Source organism: Phocoena phocoena, chromosome 8 (genome assembly GCF_963924675.1).
Source record: "Phocoena phocoena chromosome 8, mPhoPho1.1, whole genome shotgun sequence".
Lineage (NCBI taxonomy): Eukaryota > Metazoa > Chordata > Mammalia > Artiodactyla > Phocoenidae > Phocoena > Phocoena phocoena.
In genome coordinates this window covers 102,468,810-102,484,339 of record NC_089226.1, presented here as the reverse complement: position 1 = coordinate 102,484,339, position 15,530 = coordinate 102,468,810, and the positions used below count along the sequence as shown (strand labels likewise).

General features: G+C 59.5%; 1 protein-coding gene across 14 annotated transcripts in view; it reads left to right on the top strand.

The window, feature by feature from the left end:
* NRXN2 (neurexin 2) overlaps positions 1-15,530 on the top strand; it is a 98,801-nt gene that overhangs the window by 54,660 nt on the left and 28,611 nt on the right. For 7 of the 14 annotated variants that reach the window (XM_065881922.1, XM_065881926.1, XM_065881927.1 and 4 more), the window contains 3 exons: positions 1,517-1,690; positions 2,071-2,190; positions 15,216-15,397. In XM_065881922.1, the coding sequence (XP_065737994.1) occupies positions 1,517-1,690; positions 2,071-2,190; positions 15,216-15,397 (476 nt within the window). Of the gene's footprint in view, positions 1-1,516; positions 1,691-2,070; positions 2,191-7,559; positions 7,804-15,215; positions 15,398-15,530 lie in introns of those variants that run through there. The other 7 variants (XM_065881934.1, XM_065881933.1, XM_065881932.1 and 4 more) reach the window with 3 other exon arrangements.

The following is a 15,530-nucleotide window of genomic DNA, read 5'->3' as shown; positions in this document are numbered from 1 at the left end:
TTCTCCACTGTGTCCAGCCTGACATCTTCCCGTCAAAGTTCTGCTCAGCTCCCATGCGAGGCTGCCCTCCCAACACTGAAAGCCTGGTTGCAGGTTGTGTCTGTCTCACGGGGAGCCTGGTGGCCTCACTCTAGAGCTAGGAGTAGGCAGCTGCGCCTTCTGAAGACCTCTTGGCCCTCCAGGGTTGAGAAGTCTGCATTGGTTGGGGGCTGGAGAGAGAATAGTGTCCTGGCAGATGCCTCCCTGCTGGAGCAGGAGGGGGCAGTGATGTGGGGAGGAAGGAGGGGCAATAACTGGGTCCCCACATGCTGCCCTGGTCATAGCCCTTGGGCATTGGCTGGACTAGGTCTGGGAACTTTTTTGGACTCAGGGCCTCCCTGGTGGGCTCAGCGTCATACCAGGGACTTACATTCCCCAGGGTGTCTTCAGTAGCTAATGAAAGTCATTGCCTGCCCCCAGAATGGGTGGGTGGGAGAGGAGGGAAGAGGATGAGCTTAGAGACCGGGGTTTTGGCACAGGAGTGAGGACAAGGCCTGCGGCTTCTCCAGAGCCCACCGGGGTAACGTGAGCGACCCTCACATGCCCAAAGCAGCCCTCAGTCCCTTAGGGACCCCTGGTGTCAGTGCGACTGGGACTGTCCGAGCTGGGGGAGGGCCCTTAGAGACTATTCATCCCCCTCTTGGAGAGACAAATGGAAGCTTCAAGAGGCTACATGGTTTGCCCAAGGTCACAAAGTGAGCCGGCCGCAGAGTTGGAACCAGAAGCTTGGTCAGATCCAGGGCCTGACGAATGGCACAGTGCTGTCAATTCTCCCTGATGCCAGAAGGGGGCGATGTGTCTTGGATAATCCTCAGTGGCCGCAAACCCGGGGTGGTCTGGGCTGGTCTTGCATTGCACTGAGTGCAGGGCAAGGGCAGCAGGGTTGACTCATGTCTTGTTGGAGCTCTGCTGGGGGCCAGCCATGATTTTCAGGGAGTTAGGGTCTATGTGGCCAGGCAGTGATGTGTCCCTGAGGAGAACTTCCTCGTGTCACCCAGAGTCCCCAGGCCAAGCCCTAGTTGTTGTTGGAAGGTGCTGGGCTTAGAACCCCCAGGAGACAACTCAGAGCCGGGAGAGGCTGGCAGAGGCCTGAAGGAGTTCTGGGGATGGGAGACTTCAGAAGGGAGGGAGTGGGGCTGGAGGGGATCGGGCTGCACATCTATGAAAGGCCCTGATTACAGGCCGGAACTGGAATCAGATGTGTGGGAGAGAGCACGGAGCAGGTTCCTCCAGCTGCACCCCCCTTCCCGGGCATCTGGGCTTCTCTGGGAGGGGAGCAGACAGATGGCAAAGTGGAGAAGGAAGAAAGAAGAGTGGAGGGTGGGCATCTGCGGGCTGCTGCATCTCTGAGAGGAAACGAGTCCGGGATGGGACACTGTGGGGCTGCACGACCTGACAGCTGCGTGCACATGTCCTGGGAGGGCAACAGGGACCTGGGGAGCGGGATGCCGAGGTTTTGATCCCACTCCCTTTGCAGGGGAGTTGTACATTGGCGGTCTCAGCAAGAATATGTTCCACAACCTGCCCAAACTGGTGGCCTCCCGGGATGGCTTTCAGGGCTGCCTGGCCTCGGTGGACCTCAACGGGCGCCTCCCCGACCTCATCGCTGACGCCCTGCACCGCATCGGGCAGGTGGAGAGGGGCTGTGACGGTGAGTGTGGGGCACAGAAGTCGGGTGTGACTCTGCACGCTGCAGGGGGGCCAGCGGTAGAGGCAGACCAGGGCCGCTGGGTGGCCTTCTTCTCAGGCCTCGCAGGAGCTGCCACTCTGGGGCAGAGTATGGGGGAGTCAGGGGGGTCACTTGCCCTCCCTGTTGCCTCCCACCCCGGCCACTTATCACATTTCCAGGCCAAGACTAGCAGTCCTTGAGCTCCCCTCCATCCCCCTCCCACCCCCATCAGTTCTTGGCCCTTTCTGCCCAGCAGAACGGAGGGCAAGACCTCTCGGCCTGGCCCCGAAGCTTCCATACCTCCTGAGGCTGGAGGGGGGCTTGGCTGAGCTGGGGGTGTTCCTTCCTCCTGCTTCTTCCAGGCCCCAGCACCACCTGCACCGAAGAGTCTTGTGCCAACCAGGGCGTCTGCCTACAGCAGTGGGATGGCTTCACCTGCGACTGCACCATGACCTCCTACGGAGGCCCCGTCTGCAACGACCGTGAGTGCAGGACCGGGAGAGTTCGGGGTGCTGGGGGGAGATCCCGGCCCGTTCCCCGGCCCCAGGGATGCTCCGGAGGAGGGAGGGTCTCTGAGAGCCGTGCTGCCTGCTTCCTTCTCATCCCTTCTCATCACGAGAGACTGAGGGAGCTGCTGGCTGCTGTCCCTTCTTGGGCCTGTGCAGGACTGCTGCTGCCTGCATGTCTGGGGCAAATCGTTGATAGACGGCCTCTCCTCTTCCTTCTGAGCTGGTGGGACACCGCTCCCTTCACCCCTCACCAAGGGCGTCAACCTCTGTCGCTCTCCCCATGCGATCCTGGCGATGGTCTCACAAGTCGTAGCTCACACGTACACACTGTTGCACAGGGTGGGGGGTGGGAATTGTCAACCTGCACCCCCTTTCCTCTGGTGCCCTCAGAAACGTGCAGTGGAAGCCTGGGATTTCCTGCCCAGGGTAGGCCTGCGCCCCAGAGGACGGGCTCAGGAGGGCAGGCCTCTGGAGCTGGCTTCCCTGGAAGCCGGCTGTGGTGCAGTTCCCTGGTTTTCCGCCCAGCTGCAGGGGGTCCCTTGGAGCCACAAGAACACTCCCTAGTGTCCTCACCTGGCTCTTCTCCTCCCTGGCTGGGTATCTACTGCCAGCTCGCGTATTGTTTGAGGCCCCTTCCCAGAGAGGGCAGCTTCAGCAGCAGTTTCCAGTCCCTAGTGGTTGGTGGCCAGCCTCTGGTTGAGCTTGGCAGACGGAGAGCAGTGGGGCAAGAGCGGGGGAGAGCCAACCTCCTGCTTGCAGGGGGCGGGCTGGGGAGCACGCAGCCTCTTCAGGTGTCATTTGAGTGGCCTTCCTTGGGGTAGCCCTTCTGAGACCAGGGACATGAAGGGTCAGCTGCCTGGGAAAAACACACAGACACACAGACATACACACAGACACACACACAGACACACACACAGACACACACACAGACACACACACAGACACACAGAGGAGGATAGGGCTTCTCCATTTTACAGACATGGACGCTGAGGCCTGGAGGGGTGGGTGGATTTCTGGAGGAGTGAACGGTAGATCTGGGCTGAGAACGGGGGTCAGGGCCTTTGCCTCTGTGCCACACTGCAGAGCCTTGGCCATCTGGGCAGAGTCCTGAGTTTCTTACGGGATAGATAACCTACTGGTTTCAGGGATTGGGCTCTTGCGTGGGTCATGATTTTTTCTTCTACTTTGTGAGAATGCCCACCAATCTCCCTCAGTGCTTTCCTGGTGCTCTAAGGCAGACCTGTCCTTCGGTACCTCCACATCCCGTCCTGTCCCCCAGGATTTTTCTTGTCCGACCTGCCGCTCTTTGTACCTTCCAGCCTCCAGACAATGGCCAGCTCAGGGGCGCTCCAGCCCTGGCTGCCGGGGAATAGAGACGGGGCTGGGCCTCGTCCTCTCCAGCTCACTCAGCTTTGCACGGGCGATCTGGGGACGGTGGTAACTTTGCTGTTTAACAGTAACATTCCCCACTGATTGTTTCGTGTTTTGCAGCTTGCAAAGCCCTTTTAATTTGTCCTCAGAGAAGGCAGTAGGATGGAGACCAACCATCCGATTTAGCTGCTGAGGACATTGAGGCCTCAGTAAGAGGCAGTTCCCTGCCCTAAATCACAGGTGCTAGAACCTAGGCGTCCCTAAAGTTTGCTGCCCCTGTTGCTCATTTAGTCCCTGGGTTGGGGGCGGTGGCGGAGGTGGAGACGGTGCCGACGGTGGGCGTGGCTGGCCCGGGCTGCAGGGCATCAGGGCTGAGAAGAGCTGCTGCCCGTCATCACTATTACACTCCCACATGATGGAGCTTTCTGGAAGGGAGCGTAGAGAGGGATGGTGGTTTAGGGAGTCAAGCCATCTTTCAGCAGGGGTGGGAAGGGAGCTTGGAGCAACTTCTCTGGGGGTAGGTGGGAGGCAGGGAGAGTTGAGGCTGGGCACGTCTTGGGAAGTGTCACTGTCCCCGAGCACTGGTCTGTGTGTCTGGTGGCAGAGCCTGAGCAAAACCATGGAGGTAAGGACAAGGTGGGTGCAATCTGGGAGCCTCCAAACCCTGGCCCTGGGGTACCTCTGAGATCTCTGGCCCCAAAGGTCGAGGCAGGAATCTTGGGTCAAGCCACACCCCCTTTTCTCTTGAAGCTGTGCCTCCTACCGCTTCTCCAGGCTTGGCTGTTTCATGTTCGAGCTGTCTCTCTAGGGCGGGTCTTCTTGAGGCTCCACTGATGCACAACGTCAAGCAGGAACTTGGCCCAGAGGCCTGTTTGCTTCACCCCCAAGTGTGCAGGCCCTGGAGGCACCACTGGGCACCAAGGGCCCCTGTGCCTGAAGAGAGGGAGGCGGGTGGGAATGGCCCAGGTGTCCTTAGAGGGTTGGGCCTGGGGTGTGGAGCTGTCTGGTGGTAAAGAGACTGGAATGAGGAGGAGTCCGACCTTCAGGACAGCCTTTCCCCTTGTGTGGCCTCAGTTTCTCCATCTGGGATATGGGCATTACACCTGGGGCTGAAGGTACCTCTGTGGGCTCAGGAGTCTGCCCTGGGAAGGCATGAGAGAGATCAGAGGGAAAGAAGTCATCTCCAGGATGGGAGAGAGAAGAGTGGAGAGAGAATGAAAAAGAGAATATGAAATGAGAGAGGAAGGAAGTTGGAAGGAGGCATGCTTCCTGGCAGGGCCTGAAGTCCCAGGGCTGAGGTCAGGACAGCTCCCCTTGGCAGTTCAGTCTCCCAGAGCCTGTCTCTGGCTCTCCCGGGCAGTCAGTTCTTCCCCATCTCTGCCCCTCTGTGTGTTTCTCATCTCTCCACTTGCTCCACAGCCTCTATTGATCTCTTGCACACCTCTGTCTCTCCCTTCTTTTTTACCCTCTGTCTCTCCCCCTCGATCCCCAGCGTCACCCCCTCCAGCTCTCCACTTCCCACTCACTGGTATTGATTGGCCTCTAGGCGGTTTCCCTTCCTCTCCTCTTGCCACTGGCTCCTCCCTCCCTCCCTCCGGGACCATACATTTTCTGCCTGCTCAGAGCTATGTCAGTCTCTACCTCAGCGCCAGGGCCAAGAGCGTGCAGGGGATGAGAGGGCAGGAGGACAAGGCTTTGGGGGCCCTAGCCCTGCTCCCCAGCCTGCAATCTCTCCTCCCTCATGGGGCCACACACCACCTGGAAACTTCCTCCCGGGTGCCTCTGAGGACCCCTTTCTTCCCTTCTGAAGGGCTGGGGGCCAAATGGGGCCCTGGCATCTAGCAGGGCTGGGGAGGTGGCAGCTGCGGCAGAGGAGCTGTCCTGGGTTCTGACTGCACCCAGGACCTGGTTGCAGAACTTGTGGGGCTCCTGGTAGCAGTTTTTGCTCCAAAACGGAATTCAGAATCAATAAGCAGGAGCCAGCCCCTCCCTCCCCTTTCGCACCTGCTTCCTTTTGCCCTTTCTTCACCACCTCTCCTTCTCACCCTATGACACTCCTTCTTTGCCTCCTCCCAGGTCCCATCTCTACCTCCCTCCCTCTCTACCTTCAGCATCTCCCCCCGCCCCCAGGCCCCACGCCGAGGTGGCATCCAGAGGAAGGGAAGAAAGCCTCCCTGCACTTACCTCTTGGCCTGTGACACGTGCTTCCCAGAGGTGTCCCAAAGTCTGGGAGGGGGCAGATCTCAGTGGAGGGGCCCCTAGAAGGAGAAGTGACTTCCTCAGCTGGACATAAGTGGCCCAGGAAGGGTTTTGTCACAAGTGGGCCACTCAGTGGATAAGTATCCTGGAAACTCCCCTCCCCAGAGGTAGAGGTTGAGGCAGCGGGAGGGGCAGGGGAAGTGGACAGGAAGGATTGGAGGAGTCCAGGAAGGTGTGTGTGTGGGGGAGGGGAGCACCCTTTTGGAGAGGTGGCGAGGGACTGTGTGTGTGGCATGTCTTACTCTGGAGTACCTTTGAGCCTCTGGGTGCGTTGTCTGTATGCGTATGGGTGACCTTGTTTTTGGATGGTTAGCTGGAGGGAGCCGTCCGTGTGTACGTTGGCTGTTCATTCATTACCTGTGACCAAACATGTATGTGTGTGTGCATGTATTGCCTCCGTGAGCATGTGTACACGCTCGGCTGAGTGTGAGTTCGTGTGCCAGTGTCTATGAGCACATGTATGCATGTATGTATCTGAGCTTATGTGTGCGTGCGTGCACACTGATGCCTGTATGGGCACGTGGGTGTCTCCATACCCGAGCCCGTCCACATCCCAGCGTGCACGTGTGTTCCGAGGCGTGCGTGCAGAGGTGGCGGTGTCCACATCTCTGCGCCCTGCACCAGCGAGCACTCCTGGGGTTCGTCCAGGTGGGGGGGAGGGAGGAGGTGGGAGAGAGCGGCCTCTTCTGCTAGCCTCAGTCCTGTTCAATTATTCAGCAGGGCCCCTTCTCCGGAGGGGGCGGGAGGGGAGCGCGCGCCAGGGCGCGGGGGAGGGGCGGGGCTCGCGCAGAGGAGAGGCGAGCCCCGAGCGGGCTAGCCGGGAGCCGCGCGGCGGAGCTGCCCAGCGCCGCCCGCAGATCGGGAGCCGCCCGGGTCCCTCCGCCCTGCCCCCTCCTCCCGCGCTCCTCCTCCCCTCGCCTCCCCTCGCCTCCCCTCTCCACTCCGCTGCTTTCCTCCCTCCTCTCTCCCTCCCTCTCCCTTCCAGCCCTCTCAGCCTCTGCAGCAACCCTCCGCTGCCTCCATCTCTCCGCCGGAATCTAGCAGGCTCGCGCCTTCCCTCTGCTCAGCCCCGCTCCCCTCCTCTCCTCTCCCCTCCTCTCCTCTCCCCTCCTCTCCTCTCCCCTCCTCTCCTCTCCTCTCCCTTCATTCCCCCCTCACCCGGATTTGCTTCCCTTCCCTCTTCTCCCGCCCCCTCCCCCGGCCCCTCCCTCCTTTCCCCTGTCTCCGTCGGGCGGCAGCGGCAGCGGCAGCGGCCCTAGCCTCCGTCGGTCTCCCGCTTCTCTCCTCCAGTCCCCCTCCTCCCCGGCTCGGTTGTTCTGCAGGATTTCCCCCGCTCTCCCCTCCCTGCTTGGCCCCCGCGCCTCCCCTACCTCTCCACCCGGCACCATGCCCCCTCCCCCGGGCGCTCCCCCGGGTTTCTGACGGCCCTCTGCGCCGCTCCGACCCCGCCGGGATGCGGGGAGACCCTTAGCTCCTCGCGATGGATCCAGGCGTCCTGGACCTTGGCGTTGCCACTCTGCGGACCCCGGATTTCCCGGCGGGATCCAGTTGATTTCGTTGGCTCGGGACCGAGGCTTGGGCTCTGGTTTTCCTTCTCTTCACCCCTACCCCCCTCCCGGGGCTCGGAGCCGGAGGGGGGCTTCGCGGGGCTACGCAGCCCCGCGTCCCTGACCCCGACCATGGGACTGTGAGGCGGCCGCCCCCGGGCCGAAATGCCCCCCGGGGGGAGCGGGCCGGGGGGGTGCCCGCGCCGCCCCCCCGCCCTGGCCGGGCCCGTGCCGCCGCCGCCGCCACCTCTGCTGCCGCTACTGCTGCTGCTGCTGCTTGGGGCAGCCGAGGGGGCCCGGGTCTCCTCCAGCCTCAGCACCACCCACCACGTCCACCACTTCCACAGCAAGCACGGCACCGTGCCGATCGCCATCAACCGCATGCCCTTCCTCACCCGCGGCGGGCACGGTAAGTGGCGCTGCCGATACCGGCCGGCCGGCTGGCCCCCGGGGCCTCCCGTGTGCGCGGCCCTGGCCCCCGCGGGCCGCACCCCAGCCCGTGAGCGCCGAGGCTCGGCCCCTCGGCCCTGCGGGCCCGCATCCCCTCACCTACCATCTTCGGTTCCCAGCATCTCAGCCCCACCCTCGCCTCTTCATCACAATCCCCCCACCCCGTCCCTTTATCATCCTCATCTCTGTCTTCATCACTTTCATTCCTCGCCTCACCTTTACCTCCGAATCCCTATCTCTGGTTTGTTATTACCCTCCTGTTTAGGTCCCCTCACCACCTCCCCATCTGTCCTTTCATCCTCTCTGCCCAGCTCTCCCTTCCGTTTCTCTTGTCTTCACCTCCTCCATACCTGCCCCTTATCATTTCTCCACCTGGCTTACCTCCACCTCTGCCTCACCATCGCCTTCCCACTGCTGGTCCAGCATCTCTGTACCCATTATTTTCTTATCTTTGTCCCCCACCAACCTCTCACCTCTGTCCCACCTATCATCTCTGGCTCAGACGTGTTCCATCTCTGCCTCTTTCACCTCTTCATATCTGTCTCTATTTTACTTCTGTTTCTCCAGCAACTGTCCCGTCTTTGTCCTGTCTTTCCCCTATTACTGTCCTTCCACCACCTCCAAGCAATCACCTCGCTCCACTGTCCCATTATTCTCCCAGCCTCATTCCCTGAATCTCCAGTTTCTCCTCTCCACACCTCTTCATTTCTGCCCTACCTCCACCTCTGATCCTCAGCATCTCCCACCTCCCACTGTTTGAATTTCTGTTCCCCTATCCCAGTCTCCCCATCACCTCCGGAGTCAGTCCTCTATCACTTTACACTGACTATCACCTCTTATCTCAGCACCCCCTCCCATAACCTTCCATCTCAAAACCTACTTCCTCTTCCCTCTCAGACTCCATCACCTTCCATTTCTGACCTCTATCACTTCTGGTTTCTGCCCTTTGTGGGTTTGCTGGCCCTCCCAGCCCAGTCCCTTCATCACCTCATACCTTAGACCTCTAAGATTCTCTGGATGCCATCTCTTCCCATCTCTGTACCTGCCACCTTCCATCTCTGTCTTCCGTATTATGTGTACTTCCATCGCTTCCCATTATTGCATCCCCATAACTTCCAATCTCTGCCCTCCCCACTACCTCCCATGTGTGTCCCTCTTCACGTTTTATTCCATGTCAGACTCCATCATTTCCCATCTCCGTCTCTCCTTCACATTTCATCTCAAAGCTCCTGTTACCTACCATCCCAGAGACCCCCATCACCTCCCATTTTAGTCCACTTCCCTTCTCTGTACTCCACATCACCTCCCATCTCTGTACCTTGCTATCACTTTCCATAGGGTACCACCATTTCTGTACCTCTCTCACCTCCCATATGGTGCAACTCATCACCTCCCATCTCTGTACCTCCATCACTTCCCATCCATATACTTCATCACCTTTCATCTTCGGTCCCCATCTCATCCCTCCAACACTCACCGTTTCTGTACCTCTATTACTTCCCATCCCTATATCCTCATCACCTCCTATACCTGTCCTCCCATCACTTCCCATCTCTGAACCCCTATCACCTCCCATCTTGGCACTCTGACATCTCCATGCTTCCATCACCTTTTATCTTGACTCCCATCACTGTGCCTTTACCAGTTCTCACTCTATACCTTGTTGCCTCTAATTTCTGTATTCCCATCACTTCCATTTCTGTTCATCCATCCCCTCTCATTTTTTTTTACTCCATTTTTGTTCTGCCCTCATCTTTCATGCCTGTATCTTCACTTCCCATCTATGCCCTCATGGCCTTCTATTTCTGCACTCATCTCTGCCTCCCCATCATTGTTCTACATCTGTCCATCCTTGCTTCCCAATCTTTGTTCTCCCATATCACTTTCAGTCCTTCCACCCCTTTTCTACTCTCCTTCCCCCTTTTCTCCTAGTTCACCTTTATCTTCTTCATGTCTCTACTTTCTCTTCATCCAGTTCCCAGGAGCGGCCTCTTCCAACACTCTCCTTCATTCCTTTCCTCTCCCTTGCCCAGCAGAGTGTCCCTGGCTAGCCCCTGTCCCAGCTGGGGTCCTCTCTGTGTGATGCTCTCTAGGCTCCTTGCTCCACTTCCCCCGCCACACCTTGCACCTGACTTTAACTCCCCTTTTCTCCCTGTGAGCAATCTGGCCCTGTTTGCCTTTCACTGTCCCCTTCATCATCCCTTCTGACTCCCTTGAGGCTCAGTCCCCAGAGACACCCAGATAGGACATGGTCTTTCTGGGCAATGAGGAGAGGCATGGAGGGACAAGAGAAGAAAGGCTATTGGGGGAAATCATGGTGGGGGGAAGAGGAGAGGAGGTGAAAGGGGAAAGGAAAGGAGAGAGGGGCTGGCCCAGGGGAGCTGAGCAGATTGGAAGGAGGGACCTGGGAGCCAAAGTGCCAGAAGAAGGCTCCGTGAAGGAGTTGGAGTCGGGATGCAAAGAGCTGGGGGAGACGGAGAGAAAATGGAGGAAAGAGCTTGAGCGGGGGTGTTGGGGGAACCTATGGAATGTTGGTGTTGGGATGGCCTCAGAGACTCCCTTGCTGTGCAGAGGAGACAAACAGCCCCAAGAGGGCCAATGGCTGCCGAGGACCACGTGGAAGCAGAGGAGGTGGAGGGTGCTGCAGGGCAGTGATGGAAGGTGGTGGGGAGACCGAGTGGAGGAGCCCAAGAACGGTCAGGCAGTTAAGAGGAAGGAAGAGGGTCAAAGGACGGATAGAAGAGGAGGGAGGAGGCCAGCTGTCATGGCTGAACCCCACCTGGGCGCACCTCAGATGTGGGGGGAGGCGACAGGATGGGCTTCTGCTGGGACCCCATGCTTGGCTAGAGGAAGAGGCCAGCTCGGGAGACCTTTGTAGGCCAGGGGAGACCCTTCCTTTCTGTGCCAGCATCTCCCTGGCCGCCCCCAGTGTGAGAAGCCTCTCTTTCCTGCACCTGCGTCTCCACTTCCCGACTCTTTGCGTTCTTCCTGCATTCCTCCTTGCCTTCCTTCCCTCCTCTCCTCACTCGTTCCTGCCTTTCCCTTTCCACCCTCAACCCCACCCGTTACATAATATCCCTACTGACCTGCCGGACACTCACTGACACTCCTGCACCTGATGTCAGTCTGAGCCTGGGAGGACCAGTACACCCGGGTCCTAAAAATGGCCTGAGGGGGTGACACTCTCCTGATCCTTGACCCTGATTCTAGTTTCAGAGCCCTTTACGAGCCTTGCAGCCCCTGACCTTCATTGCTTGTACCCTCTGAGGCCAGGAACAGAGGGGTCAATCCCGGTTCGGTTCTGAGTCAGGAGCTTCCACGGGTTCTGGATTCATCACTCCAGCTTCTAAAGGGGGCCGGCATTTCATTTGATTTGCTGGATATGGGTGTGTTCACTTGGATTTCTGACTGGATGTCTTATGGCCAAGAACAGGCTTAAGAATTGAGGGGCTATTGTTCTGGGATCAAGAGAGACCTGAGCCCAGGGCTCTGGACCTGGAGAGAGAACCCCGTGGATTGTGAGGGTCTGTATTCAGAGAGCTGGTGTGGGCTGTGGGCACCCAGGACTGCGGCTTTTCTGGATTGTACAAGACGTTTTATCCTCTCATGATTCGAGATCTGCCAGAAGGTTTTTGTCATGGCTTCTGATGCGGCAGGGACAGGCAGACAGAGGGTCTGCACGTGTAGTTCTAACCACAGGGGCAGCACTGCATGGGTGGTTTTTCACATGGGATGATTATGTTGTTTGGGTCTGGGTAAGTTAACCATTATTAATGGTTGGTTGGGGTTTTTCTTTTTTTTTCTAGAATGCAGGTGTGTGGGAATTGTACAGAAGATTCTTGATCATTTAGTGTTCTACTGGATCAGTGAATTTCCGGGTCCAGGAGGCATTGAGGGGACTGTGTTGGGTGTGGGCAGAAGGTTCCAGGCCAGGGCCTTTGGGTGGTGGCCACTTGGGCCTGGGGCATTTTGTGTCTGGCCAGAGGCTGTCTTGCCTTGGGCTTCAGGGCTGCTCCCCACCCTTCCACCCTGCAATGTTGTGTACTTTGTAGCTCACTAGCGTTTTCCTGGGGAGGTCAAAAACAATGGGTCTGGACCACCCTAGGGCAACATAATGGGCCTTGGCTTTGGCCCCTTTCTTCTCTGGAGCCCTCTCCGGAACCTTTCAGAGGTTCTAGCTGTGGTTCGGTGTCCTGGGCTCCATGTGCCTTCGCCCCCACCCCGCCCCCGATCCAGGACGCCCGGTGGCCAGGGCAGGGGACGGCTTGCGGAGTGAGAGGCGGGAGGCGCCTACGCCTACGCAGCGCGGCGGGGAGGGACGGGGAGGGACCAGGCGGAGCCCCGCCCCTCCACCCGAGTTCATCCCAGCCCGAGTCCTGTGCGCCCGAGGGCTGGAGCGGGGTGCCGGGGAGAGAAATGTCTCCCCAGGGTAATTACTGCCGCCCCAGTCCGATAAACCATTCATCCTTCACCTCTTCGGCCCAACAAGTGTCTCTCCACCCGATCCCCCCACCGTGTAATAAACGCCCTTAGGCTTTAACAGGCCAGCCCCCCCGTAAAAAACTGGCGGCAGTGGGAGAGCAGCTGTGTAATAAATCCCGGGGGAGGCCCGGCCGAGCAGGGCCCTGGCTGGGGACTGGAGGAGGCTGGGGCGGGGATGTGCGGCCCGTGCGCCATGGGCCTCGGGGGCGGGGACTCGTGCGCCTGTCCCGTCCTGCGCAGTGCCACCCAGCCGCTGCCCTCGCCGCCTGCCAGGGCCCGTCATTGTGCGCTTACCGCCATGTTTCCCGGCTGTCTCCTGTCCGGGGTCTGCCTCTCCACACTGGGTCTTTGTGCGCAGCTGGCTGCGTCGCGGCCTGTTTGTGGGTGCGGGGTCTGCGGGGTTTGGAGCACCCGCCCCGCCTCTGATCCCTCCGGCCTCACTGCCCTATGGGGCATAGGGCGTGCTCGCTCCTCGCGCCCTCTCCGGGCTCAGCCTGATGTGCTGTCTGGGTTCCTGGGGTGGGAAAGTGAGGAGAAAGGGCCTCGTTTCCCCTAGACTTGGGAGATTTGGGAGGCTCCACGTAGATGGAGTTTCTTTCGCTGGTCTGAGGGATCAAGAAACCCAGTAAGCCCCTCCTGCGTCTGACTGGGAGGCCCTGGAGCCCAGGGGGTGAGAGGCAGCAGCCTCTTGTCTGGGAAGCAGGGAGGGGTGTATGTGGAGGAGGGTCAGCATCTTAGCTCCCCTGGCCCTCCTCATCCCCCAAATTTTGTACATGCAGCTTGTGAGTGAGTGGAGGGGGAAGGGAGGACCCTGGCTATTACGGTTACCATGGAAACAGCCGATTTTCCAGAGTGCTGCAGTGTTGGGAGTGGAGAGACCGTTGCTGACTGAGGCCTACCCTGCTCCTAGCCTTCGGGCCCTGCCCTGTCCAGGCAGTGACCTGCTGGAGGTGGGTGTGTGACTCTGCCCTAGTCCAGCTCTCCACCCTGATCCTGGGACCCCATCCTGAGAGTTCAGATCTCACTGCTGAGCCTCCGGGGCCCTCAGGTAGGAAGCATACCTCAGTTTGGAGGGGCAGAGCCGAGCTCCCTCTATCTTCTGCGCGGGGACTTTCCCTGCAATGTGCTGTGGCAAGATGTCAGTTAATTGACATCAAGGTGGTTCTTTCCCACCTGCCTTGCCCCGCCGGGAGTCACCTCTCCCCTCTAGCCTTGCCTGGGGAGACGGAGGGCCCTGATGACAAGTGCTCTGGGTGACAGCTCCTGCCCCCCCAGCCCCAGCCCCCTGCTGGCCTCACTGCCTCTCTGGGACCCAGGCAACAGGCTTCCCTTCTCAGCTTCTCCTGGGCCGGCAGATGGTACCTCCCTCCAAGGCACTCAGGAGTCCCCTCTCCTTTGGGGGCCTAGGAGCTTCCTGGGATAGAGACCCCTGATCCCTGATTGCCCAAACTACAGTGGGGTTCCCAGTCCCTGAGGTGAGAGACCCCCAAGGTGCCTGAGAGGCCTGGCCTTAGTGTTACCAGCTTGGCTGCCATCTTGGCAGAGCGGTTTGGCTCCGGGGAAGTACCCCAGGCCTTCCCCGACCCGGACTTCCCATCCCACCCAGAGCTCTCCCACCCCCAAGGCCTTGCTTTTCTCCCAGCCTACTGCAGGCTTTTGCCCTCACGCCCCATCTGCCTCTCTCCTTCTCTCTGGATAAGTCCTCCCCTGAACCCCTCTACTCGCAAGAAGTGCTTTGAGAGGAGTTGTTAGTGGCTAATTATTTAATTAAGCATTTTATGAGTCTCATCTGCTCCATTTATGTTCTAAAGAATGCAAGATTGTTGTCTTTCCTTCTCTGAAGGCCCCAGAGTACTAGTCCTCTAGGCCTCCCAGACAAAGCTCCCTTCCCGGAAACTGGGCGACCGGCCCTGACCCCTGCCTCCACCCTGGCCATCAGTCTGCCCCCACCCCCAGGGAGCCCAGGCAGCTGCAGGAGGGAACAAGGCGACTAATAGGGTTTATTTTGGGGCTGAGATCGTTAGGGACCTCACACCCGCCCAGGCAGCAGCCGGATGGCAAAGAGGAGACAGAGGGGGAGAGAGGGTGGGGTGGGAGAGGGTAGGGAGAGGGATCCCTTCATCATCTCTGGCTCCCACTCTCCCGCCTTCTCTCACCTACACCCCTCTTTGTCCCTCTCTGTCCATCTGTCTCTCTGCCTCCTTCCTCCTCTGGCTGTCAATCTCTACCCCCCCACCCCCTTGTCTGTCTCTTCTTTTCTGGGCAGGGCTCCAGGACCCCCCTCCCCCCACCCCATTTTGGCACCCAGGCAGCCCCCTAGCTGGGAGTAGAAGCAGGGAGTCCGGGCAAAGTGGGACCAGGATTTGCAGGGGCTTGGGAGGGGGTGGGGAGCAGGTGCTGGAGCGGGGCCAGCCTGCAGGCTGTGAGTCAGAGCAAACAGCCCCTGCTCTTCCGCCCGCCATCGCAGAAGCACATACCTCGAACCTGCCACCTCTGCCAGCCCTGGGAGCAGCCGAGCGGCTCAGGCCTAGGCCCCTTGGGTCCTGCCTGTCCCTGGTGATCTTCCCTGTCCCCTTGCAGCCAGCCTCTCTCCGGGCTCGCTCTCTCTGTGTGTCACTCTCTCTATTACCTCTCTGTTTTGCTGTAATTAAAGCTAGAATTCTTGATGAGGCGGCTACATCTGTCTGTGCGCTTGCACGGGCTCCCACCCAGGCACCCGCCTGTCAACTGTTCCCTAGGAGGGCAGGGCCTGGTGGCCGCTGTGGGTATCACAGTTGAAGCCCCCGTACCCTAAACCTGGTGTCCCAGTGCTCTGGTCACAGCCCCAAGGACCTGCTAATCTCGCCCTCCTGACCTCTTATCTCTGTCTCCCTTTCCTTCTCTCTGCAGCCGGGACCACATACATCTTTGGGAAGGGGGGAGCGCTCATCACCTACACATGGCCTCCCAATGACCGGCCGAGCACGAGGATGGACCGCCTGGCCGTGGGCTTCAGCACGCACCAGCGGAGCGCCGTGCTGGTGCGGGTGGACAGTGCCTCCGGCCTCGGGGACTACCTGCAGCTGCACATCGTAAGGACGCGGGGCTGGCACCCCCGACCCCCCAGCCTTCTGCCCCGAATCCACTCAGTCCTCTCTTGCCATGGGACCAGCACCTCGCATCTTGCCCTCCCGTGGAACCCTCAGAAACTCTGTTCCCTGAGTG